Here is an 11,504-nt window from a genome sequence, read left to right as displayed (position 1 = left end):
AAACCAGTCAGCACATAGTAATGAGGCGGTTTTACAGTGTGTGGTGGTTCGGCCCGGTCTCCGTCTGCATGTGTGTCTGCGTGTTGCCTGCGGTGGGGGGTGAGAGTATTTAAACATCCCCAAATAAACATGCGGAGAGGGGTGGATGGTCTGTGTTTAGTAACAACAGGATGTCCCCTTGTAAAAGGTCCAACTAATAAAACACCACTGACTCACGTTGCCACTGACACACACGCAGCATCACTGGAGTGTAAAGGAAACAGGAAGAAGAGACTGCCTGCAAGTTCCACTCCTTCTGCAGCTGCACTGGTCTGACCGTATGTTGATAAATAATTACGGCTTGTGTTGAGGACGTATGAGACACGAGTCTCGTCTCCTGGCACAGCTGTACTGCTGTGGAGCGCGTCCGCGGGTGGCGGATAGTGGGCCGCTCCCTCAAATATGGGGGACAGCTGCGAAACAAGCAGGCTTACCTGACCAATAAGCAGTCGCGGCCCAACAGCGGCGGTTGCTACCAGGGCGCAGTGGGCCATCGGGTGGCACTGGTGGACCTATAAAAAGCTGCACAGGCGCCATAACGGCGCTGTGTAGTACCTGTAGCTGGCGGACGAGCCAAACCGTCTGGCCGACGGCAGCTTCAGGACAACAGGAGCCATGCTGGGAACTCTAGTATCTGGTCTCCTGTACTGCAGGCAGAAGGCGATGGTAAACCACTGTCTATTTTATTACCGAAAACCCAAATGTGCTTAACCACTTGTTGAGCAGGTTTACTGGCGGCCAACATCATCGCTGGTGATGCCGAAGAAGGAAAGATGATTCTCAAAGGGGCAAATAAAGAGTAAAGAGCCGAAGCGACCAGTATTGGGGTGGGTGGGTGGGGTTTCCTGTAGAATATATCAGTGAGTCACAACACCGTCATCCATAGCTTCTGACTGCAACAGATCCCAGTCTGAGTCACTGGTGTTACTGGTAGTTGGACTGGCTGGGATGACTAACCACTGGTGTTACTGGTAGTTGGACTGGCTGGGATGACTAACCACTGGTGTTACTGGTAGTGGGACTGGCTGGGTTGACTAGCCACTGGTGTTACTGGTAGTGGGACTGGCTGGGTTGACTAGCCACTGGTGTTACTGGTAGTGGGACTGGCTGGGATGACTAACCACTGGTGTTACTGGTAGTGGGACTGGCTGGGTTGACTAGCCACTGGTGTTACTGGTAGTGGGACTGGCTGGGATGACTAACCACTGGTGTGACTGGTAGTGAAGAGGCTGGGATGACTAACCACTGGTGTGACTGGTAGTGAAGAGGCTGGGATGACTAGCCACTGGTCAGCGGACTGGTCATCCTGTGTTTGTTCAAACAGCGATGACTAACGTTATCGAAGGATATGCAGCGTGACCTCGGAACATCTCGTGTCCTGAGACACGAAGCAGCTTTGCTGAGGAAAGAGGCTCCTCTCTTCCTTGATCCCCCCCCATGCAGTAAAACTCTATTGTGTTCTCCCCGGCGTGACAAGCACAGTGGGGTAAGAACAATCTTGTGATGCTGCGCTAACAAGTCCACAAGCTCTCTCTCTTTCCCCTTACACATTCCTCTGAACACAATCACACCGCTGTGGGGAGGAGGCCCCGTCTTGCTCGGCCACGGAACAGTGATTCCCAATGTGTGTGTGTGTGTGTGTTTTTGAGTGAGAGACAGACAGAATGAAAGAAAGTGTGTAGGAGCTTAATAGCCAAGTGTTATGGAGGACACACTGAATGCTGGGAAAGTTGTTAACTATTTGCTGCCTCTACGGCTTCCCTCCGTCTGTCTTGTGTGTTACAGGTGTGGAGACATTTTACATAACAACAGCGACCGCCAACAGTGTCTGCAAACGATGGAAGTGATTGTAGATAAGGAGGAATACGACAGTGCGAGATCTCCCCGTGGGCTCTGGTGTAGTGAAACATGATGTTCCCCATACAGGCTGTGTACTGTTGCTTACTGGTGTGTTTGTTTGTTTAATTATTTATTAGTTTTCTCCCCATTTGTATCAAGCCAATTACCCCACTCTTCCGAGCCGTCCCGGTCTCTGCTCCAGCCCCTCTGCTGATCCGGGGAGGGCTGCAGACCACCACATGCCTCCTCCCATACATGTGGAGTCACCGGCTGCTTCTTTTCACCAGACAGTGAGGAGTTTCACCAGGGGGACGTAGTGCGTAGGAGGAGCACACTATTCCCCCCCAGTTCCCCCTCCCCCACAAACAGGCGCCCCAACAGACCAGAGGAGGCGCTAGCGCAGCGACCGGACACACACCCACATCCGGCTTCCCACCTGCAGACGTGGCCAATTGTGTCTGTAGGGACGCCCGACCAAGCTGGAGGTAAGACCGGGATTCGAAACAGCGATCCCCGTGTTGGTAGGCAACAGAATAGACCGCCACGCCACCCAAATGCCCCAACTGGAACTGATGGAAATAATTGTAAATTAGGAGGAATACGACAGTGCGTGATCTTCCGATGGGCTCTGGTGTAGTGAAACATGATTTTCCCCATAGAGGTTGTGCATTGCTGCTTACTGCTGTGTTCATGTACTTGCTCTGAGGTACAGTCATTTGAACTAGGATGCCTCACTTTCTGTCTTTACGGTGATGTAACAGCTGTGCAACAGCAGGATCTGAAATGCTGGGAAGTATGGTGGGTACGATCCCTGGCAGTGAAAAGGTCATTCATGCAGCAATCAAGACACAAACACACACACACACACACACACACACACACACACACAGTGGAACAGAAGTGGCAAACAGGAAAGCCACAGGCAGACAGGAAGTGTTTGTCAGTACATTGGATTCAGTGAGAGCACGCTAGCATGAGTGTGTTTCTACATGTGTGTTTACGAGCAATTAAGTATCAGTGTGTGTGTGTGTGTGTGTGTGTATGTCTGTGTTGTGTGTGCATGCATGTGTATGTGTGTCTGTGAGGCACATAGATGGTGCAGGTATGTGTGTGTGTGTGTGCGTGCGTGTGTGTGTGTGTGTGTAAGTCACATAGATGGTGCAGGTGTGTGTGTGTGTGCATGCATGTGTGTGTGTGTCTGTGGGGCACATAGATGGTGCAGATGTGTGTGTGTGTGTGTGTGTGTGTGTGTGTGTGTGTGTGTGAGGCACATAGATGGTGTGTGTGTGTGTGTGTGAAGCACATAGATGGTGCAGGTGTTTGTGTGTGTGTGTGTGTGTGTGTGTGTGTGAGACTGAGTGGCAGTCAGCCAGTATATGGGGATGTTGTGAATCTCATTAACACCTTGTGAGGCGAGGCACAGTGTCCGAGATCGAGGCCCTAAATGTGACCGGGGGTCAGAGGTGAAAGGGGAAATGCTTCTAACAGATGAGCAGCTTGACATGCAGCCAGGGAGGCAAGGAGGAGGCAGTCCATCCAAGTAAAACCAGGACAGGAGGAAAAAATATTCCAAGACCTCATGTCTCCATCCAGACAGACAGACAGAGGGCACCGCTTGTTTTTCACCAACACAATACCCTGACTCACCAGACGGAAAAAAGGACGATGGTGACAGTGAGGACAAAGACGGAGAGAATCGGGGGAAGAAGAGAGGTGACAGAGGTGGAGGAGGAGGTGGACGATGAGAGATGAAGAATGCAGGAAGTCACAAAGTAACAGAGGAAGAACGGACAGATCGTGGCACAACTTGAAGTGGTTATGTTGAGAGATTTATTTTATGACCTTCACCACCGCCACAACGCCAATAAATGTGACCACAACCTGCTCTCCATCATTTTTTTCAGTGTTTAAAAAATAAAAGTGGTATAACACTGTAGAATATTAGGTCCTAATTGTCTAATTCGTTTGTTTAGTTTAAATACAGACCAACATTTTCTCCAGGCTGATTTAGGCCGGGAGATTTTAAAGACGCTGAACGTCTTGCTTAGGAGGTCGCCTGAAAACTTTTGGCCGTGAGAATAATGATAATGATAATAATAATAATAACAATAATGATGATAATAATAATAATGATTAGCAATGTGGACATGGTGACAGTCAACATGGTGGTTTTTACGAGCCTGTCTCCATGCAGACGGTCAGAGGGGGAGGTGTGTGTGTGGCAGAGAGGACAGACAGTCTGCAGGGCTGACAGGGACGCCAGTCAGTCTTTCTCACCTTGCGGGGTTTCACTTTGTCCTGGTGGTCATACTGGAAGATGCCTTTATAGCTCAGGCCAAGCCACCACGGGATTCCCTGCTTATCCTAGTGCACACAGAGAAAATGCATTAGCGGACGTGTGTGTGTGTGTGTGTGTGTTGGTATATATGAGTTATTCCCCTCTATTTTTTCCAAATGCAGTGGTTACCGATTTGGCATCATACCACGTACGGCATCCTCCCCATGAAGAAGACTTTCACAAAACGAGTTTAATGATGGATTTTCCCCCCCCACTTTTTCTCCCCAGTTGTACTTGGCCAATTACCCCACTCTTCCGAGCCGTCCCGGTCGCTGCTCAGCCCCCTCTGCTGATCCGGGGAGGTCTGCAGACTACCACATGCCTCCTCCCATACATGTTGAGTCGCCAGCCGCTTCTTTTCACCTGACAGTGAGGAGTTTCACCAGGGGGACGTAGCGCGTGGGAGGAGCATGCTATTCCCCCCAGTCGGGGCAGGCTAAGCTAACTGCTAGCCCATGCAGACCGGCAGTTCTGACAGTCATCCTGGCTGGCGTTCTTTTGGACAGTGTTTTTTGTTTAGTTTGGATATGTGTGTTCTTGTAGGTTTTGGATATGTGTTTTTGTCTTTGTGTTGCACTGCTGGGGGCTGGGGAAATTATACGTTTCATTTCATGTACGCAAGTACATGAAATGAAACGACAAATAAAGTGTTCCTGATTCCTGATTAATAGAAAGAGGCCTCTTTGGTGATGGGGGTGTCAATGGAACAGATACACATTTGCACACTGCAGTGTGTAGCGGGACAGAGATAGGCAGAGAGAGATACACCAAAGAAATCCCAACCCCTTTACCTCTAAATTCCCAAGCCGCCCACTTACAGACCAAGTGGAGAGAAATGTGTGTGTGAGACAGAGGAAGCAGTTGTAAACTTTTACCTTTACAGCATAGTAATGGACTCCATATGTGGGCAGGGACTCGACGATGCTCATATAACTGTACGAAGCAGAGAGGAGGAGGAGGAGGAGGCATCAGCATCAGGGCAAACCCACAGCATCACATGCTGTCATCTGTCATGGCACGGACACACACACACACACACATATTTATGCCTACTTGACAATGGCTTGGCCTCTGGACTGCCCGCTGAGCTTCTTGTAATGTTCTATGACCCGGTCCTCACTGCGGGACAGAACACAAATCACGATTAGGAGAAAACTGAAAATGGGGGGAGAAGGAGGAGAGCGGTGGGTGTTCATATAGCTGTGTATAGTACATGAAGGACTGGGTACTGTCTCACCAGTAGGCCAGAGACGGGTGCTCCTTCAGGGCCTGGGTTGGCAGCGCAGGAAGCTTCTTCAGGTCTGACCTCGTTGCATCGTTACTGAAATGGAAAGACCACACACAAACACACACACACACACACACACACACACACACACACACACACACACAAACACACAAACACACACACGATGAGACTTAATACCCCAAAGAGTTCTCTCCATCTATGGCCACCCAAGACAATTTTACACAAAACCTTCCCACTCCTACATTCAAACTGTCTGAGCAAACCCCCCAAATCCGAGGAATGATTTTAAATGTTTATTATAAAACAAACTGGAAAAAAAAATTCCCAGAAAAGTCAGAGGAAATGATGAGGTAACGCTGGAGAGGGGGGAGGGCAGAAAGAGGAAGGGCATTCAGTCATGAGAAAGGAATGAACGCTGAAATGATCTGTATTTCACTGACACCGATGAGGTGGATGCACAACTGGCCACTGGCTGGCTGTTGTCGAGCACTGGACAGCTGCACCGAGACAGACAGCGGAAGACAGAGAGAGACGAGAGCGACACAGGGACAGAAAAAGGCGAGACAGTGAGGGGAGACGGACAAGCAATGAGACAGAATGAGCGAGAGACTGAGATACAGGGAGAGAGAGACAGGGGAGAGATGGAGAGCAGACAGACAACAGTAAGACAGACAGAAGACAGAGAAAGCAAGGGAAGCAGAGAATGAAATGTGAGGAGGCACAGAGAGACTCGGCCTCAAAGCCCCGGTCCCTTAAGATTTCCAGTGGCAGGAGGTCCTAATAGCCCAGTCTAATCCCACCTCCCCGCCCCCCAGTCTCCATTCTGGCCCCAGAAGACTGGGGAAAGCCCTGGGAATATCTGGGAATATGACAGCCTGTGAGCTAAAGCCCTGGATGAGAGCCCATCCCTCGCCCGGATATAAAACCTCCAGGATATGTGGATGCAGCTGTGTGTCCGCAGTGTCGGGTGCATGTAAATAGGATCTTATCGGGTATGTGGGGTTTTGTGTGACGCATTGTATGTGTTTGTGGGGAAGAAAGTATGAGGCAAAGTTGTAAAAAAACACAACCATGCAGTGCAAGAGTAACTTCAGATATGTGGTGAATGCAATGTATTGATTTTTTTAGCCTTCTAGCTTGCAGAGAAGGCAGTGCGTGCATGCCTGTGTGTGTGTGTGTGTGTGTGTGTGTGGGTGTGTGTGTGTGTGTGTGTGTGTGTGGGTGTGTGTGTGTGGCAGACTAGCAAGGAAAGGAGCCGAGTGTGAAAGGAATGTCTCCAGAGTGCGTCACATTCCAGGCCTCCACAGGACAACGTGTTTATTTACGACTTCATTCACAGAAGGAAATGGGGTCAGAGGTGACGACCGCTCCAGTCGGCTTCTCCGCGCTGCCCCCAGGTGGATGACCCACGGTCGGAGCTACATCACAGGCATGCCAAACATCTGAAGAATCTGATGTGGGGCACAGCTTGACATATGTACTTCGTTTTCCCCGAGAGCTCCAGACTTAAGTGGAATAGCTGCTAGAGACATGGAAATCTGGGTACTCACGTGGACAAGCACACAGAGTCACAGACAAAACCTGGAGAAAGCTCACTCATATGATCCAGTCCAGTAAGGTCTTATAAAATCTTCACGTGCCCCGTTAAGAGAGCTCTACCCTTAACTGGAAGTGAGCTGTTCATTGTGCAAGCTCCCTTCTCTTTTATCACACACACACACACACACACACATGCATGGATATGACCCTCCACCCACGAGCAGTTGCACAGGAGGAAGCAAATGAACAGGAGCAGAACAGGGATGTGAGGGCACGACGAGCCCCAAGGTTTCTTCAGGGGCTCCGAGAGAGAGAGACTTAAATCCGTCTGACGACTTCCTGCCCCTCTCTCTTCCTCATCCTCTACCAGAGGTGCATCAGTTCTAATCCAGAAAGGAAGACTGGGGTGCAGGTGATTTGCTGTTGTCTCCCTGACACACTCCTTGGAGTCTGGAGATACCAAAGGCACAGTGTTCAGTGTTTGGTTCCACTTCCGGTGTGGGAAGATGGCGGCGCGAATTTGCATTTGCGGCGGCCTCATCCAGTACCGTCCATGCAGTGTCTCTGTCCATGTCTGCGTCTGAGTTTTGTCTCCGTTTGATGGCGGGGAGAGCTGGTGCCGGATTGGCTGGGAGAGCGGAGCAAGCTAAGCTAACTGCTAGCCCATGCAGACCGGCAGTTCAGACAGTCATCCTGGCTGGCGTTCGTTCCCTTGGACAGTGATTTTTTGTTTAGCTGGGATATGTGTGTTAGTTTGGGTGTGTGTGTTCTTGTAGTTTCTGGATGTGTTGTTGTGATTGTGTTGTGCTGCTGTGGGCTGGGGGAAATGGCATTTCGTTCCATTTCATGTACGCAAGTGCATGAAGTGAAGTGACAAATAAAGTGTCCTGATTCCTGACAGTATTTTTTTTCTTTCAGCGAGCAAAAAAGCTTCCTTGTCCCTGTGCTCCTCCGACTTGTGTGTCTGTGCTTACATGAATGTTCCAAGCACTCCATGAGAGCTTGGTCTCAGTGTGTTAATGTGGGCAGGTAAGTGTGTGTGTGCTCACCTGGTGAAGTCACCTTTGGCCTCCTGTGGAATGGAAAGGAAGAAGACAGAGAAGGACGGTAAAGTTATGAATATGAACATATAAACAGTGATCATGGCACCTGAATGATGTCGTCTTGCGCGTGTGTGTGTGTGTGTGTGTGTGTGTGTGTGTGTGTGTGTGTGTGTGTGTGTGTGTGTGCGTGTGTGTGGGCAGGTATTAGGTGATTTTGCAGTCAGACATGCTGTGCTGGAATCAGAGAGACATTTTAAACCTCCATCTGAAGGAAAACCTCTAAAGGCCAAAAGAGCAGAAACATGATACTGTACCTCTGCACCTGCAGCAGGGACACACACACACACACACACACACACACACAGACACACACACACACACACACACACACCACTCAACCACGTCTCTGTGTAACCTGACCTTGGAAAATCACAGAATAAATGGACTGACCTACTCTGTGGGTGTGAGAGAGTGAGAAAGAGAGAGAGAGCGAGAGAGCAAGAGAGAGAGGGAGCGAGAGAAAGGGAGAGAGAGATAGAGAGCGAGACAGAGAGCGAGAGACAGACAGACAGCAAGATAGAGAGACAGAGAGAGAGGGCGAGAGAGAGTGAGAGTGAGAGAGAGAGAGTTTGAGAAAAGGTGGCTGTGGCTTAGAAGTGAGTTGTGTTGCGTGATGCGGCGCTGTATATTTCTCACATACTGCACAAGCAATTTAGCACCAAAGCTTGGCTACCATAAAGCGAGCTGTGTGTGGCTGTAAACGGTCCCAGACTGATGCCGGCCGATGGCCGCTGCCGATAACGTGTTTCATCTCACACACCAGCATCAAAGGCCGGGCCTGCGGACACGGTTTAGGAACAACTCTGGGCCGTTTCATTAAGTCTAATGACTAATCTATTAGTGTCAGGGCTCATAAATGGTTACATGTACAGGGCACAGGGGCCGGGGGGAAACACAAGCACACACACACACACACACACACACACACACAAGCAGACACACACACAAACAGATGCACACACAAGCAGACACACACACAGACATACACACAAGCAGACGCACACACAAGCAGACACACACACAAGCAGACACACACACAAGCAGGCACACACACACACACACAGACACACACACAAGCAGACGCACACACAAGCAGACACACACACAAGCAGACACACACACAAGCAGACACACACACAAGCAGACGCACACACAAGCAGACACACACACAAGCAGACACACACACACAAGCAGACACACACACAAGCAGACACACACACAAGCAGACGCACACCAGCGCACACTGACTCACAATCAGGACAACGCTTCATCTTACTTGTAGAATGTAGGAGGCCAGTTCGAAGACAACTTCACTATCCACTTCAATAAGCTCCTGTGAGACATGGGGGGAGGGGGGAGGGGGAGGAGGCAAAACAAATGGAGCGGACGTGAGTGACACATAATCTCAATGCTGTCATTGTGCGGATAAAAAATAAACACGCTCGGTCCCGCGGCGGGACCGATGTCGGCCGGGGCTCGGATCTTCCTCCATGCCTTGGAGACGGCTCGGTGAGTCCTTTCATCTCTTGCCCCCCACCACCCCCGCCCCCTCCCTCCCACACCCCAAACCCAAACTTCTTCTTTTCCCCTCTTCCCCCTTCTCTTGTTTCATGACCTCCTGGCATGAAGGAAGGGGGGGGGGGGGCGGTGGGGATATGAGGTCTGCCCCTGCTCTGAGATTTGCGGGGGGGAGGGGGGCGGGGGCGGCGGGGAGGGGTGTTGAATGGGGATTTATGAATGCTCGAGTGCCTCTGACGGCGTTTCCATAAAGTCTCTCTCCTTTGTCTCAGAGTTATCCTGTTTACTTTCTTTTTAGGATGTGTTGACATTCCTCTGAGAGAGAGAGCGAGGCAGACCGGGGGGGGGGGGGGGGCAAGGAGGACGCAGCAGCACTGTGCTGATGCATTTCTGTAGTGCGTTCGAGAGATTACGGGTTTTCTGCACGAATTAGCATCACAAACATTAGTTTGTGCAAGTTGGGATGTGTGTGTGTGTGCGTGTGTGTGTCTGTGGGTGTGTGTGTGCGTGGGGGGGGGGGGCTGTGTATGTGGGAGAGGGATTAGGGGCAGTGAGTCACAGGTCAGCTATGCCAGGAATGTCCTCCGTACAATCCAGCTCTTAATTGGTTAAGAGATCAGACGGCCCGAGCGAAACACGAGACAGAACAACCCCCCCCCACTCCATCCCACCCAGTGTGACCTCCCATCGCCACGCCGCCACCGGCAAAACCTGTCCATCTTTATTACCCAGCATGCACTATAATCTGATTCATTCAATTATCTTTTTTTCTTGTGGTACAAAAAAACCTGATTAGCTGAGACGATCTGAGCCTGACGAGTTTATGTTGCCAAAAAAGGCCCGCATGTGATTTGGCATATTTGGGCCATATTTGCTATTATACATGTGGGCCGCTTCAGGCTCACATCCGGTCTGTCAGGGCCAGAAGAAGGACATCAGTGCCACATCATTGCCTGATGTGGCCCACATCCGGATGCTGTCTGGGAACCAATAATAAAAAAATTTTTAAAAAAAGGTAACCTGGCACTGCTTTTTTTAATATGAGGATTGATTCTCAAACTCTAACCCTCGGCATTGGACTATCGATACTCTGGTATCGATCCGCCCATCTCTAATGAGCACGCCGTCAGTGTTCAGAGGTGACCTTTCGAAAGCGTTAACAACATACCTGCTCTCAACAACCCACAGCCATCAGCTGCAAAATGAGGGTGTTTCCTTTTCCCCTCATCTCATCTTATCCACACTCTACCTCCTCAGGACAGCCCCTCCCTCTTCCCGCCCTCCATGCGAGGGCAGGAAATGCGGCAGATTTAACTATTTAGCTTTATGTTCCAGTACAATACACTAACGCTAACACGAACAGGGAAAGGAACGGGGTCAGTTTGCTGACACTGAGCTGCTGAAGGGAGAACGAGCATACTGACCCGCCAGACGTGTGTGGCGGGGTCTGTACCTGCAGAGACCCCGTCCTCTGCATGTATTATTTATTTTGCTGTCTACTGGACGTGTCTGGGCGTTAACCTTTGGGTAGCAGGACTCTATAAAAACGTAGCGATCAGGTGCCAGGGAAGCTACGACAATGGCGGACACGGCGCCGGAAAAAAAGGAAAGTATAGCGAGGCGAAACGCCGAGCGGACAAAGCTGGTTCCACAAAGAGGGGGAATCCGGGTTTGGCTTTCAACCGCTGCTGAGCACTGAAGAAGAGGATGGGGATGAAGAGCGACGTAGAGTTGGCCTGTACACTGGGATGTGATCTTGTGATCTGTCAACTGTGGTCAGGGGCGCGTCCCTCTGGTGAGCCGGGGGGGGGGGGGGGGGGCAGGTTTGAATGTTGTGTTTACAACCTGCAACAGACAAGTCCTGCTCGTTCTACCTTTA

General features: G+C 50.5%; 1 protein-coding gene across 1 annotated transcript in view; it reads right to left on the bottom strand.

The window, feature by feature from the left end:
- The window catches only part of frmd4a (FERM domain containing 4A), a 67,697-nt gene that overhangs the window by 33,571 nt on the left and 22,622 nt on the right, over window positions 1–11,504 (bottom strand). Inside the window, 6 exon segments of the mRNA XM_056282705.1 lie at window positions 4,122–4,242; window positions 5,092–5,149; window positions 5,270–5,335; window positions 5,454–5,537; window positions 8,054–8,076; window positions 9,384–9,440. Of these exon segments, the coding sequence (XP_056138680.1) occupies window positions 4,122–4,242; window positions 5,092–5,149; window positions 5,270–5,335; window positions 5,454–5,537; window positions 8,054–8,076; window positions 9,384–9,440 (409 nt within the window).

This window comes from Lampris incognitus, chromosome 6 (assembly GCF_029633865.1).
Source record: "Lampris incognitus isolate fLamInc1 chromosome 6, fLamInc1.hap2, whole genome shotgun sequence".
NCBI classification, from domain to species: Eukaryota; Metazoa; Chordata; class Actinopteri; order Lampriformes; family Lampridae; genus Lampris; species Lampris incognitus.
Note: the sequence above shows the minus strand (reverse complement) of the source record. Positions and strands in the feature narration are given on the sequence as shown.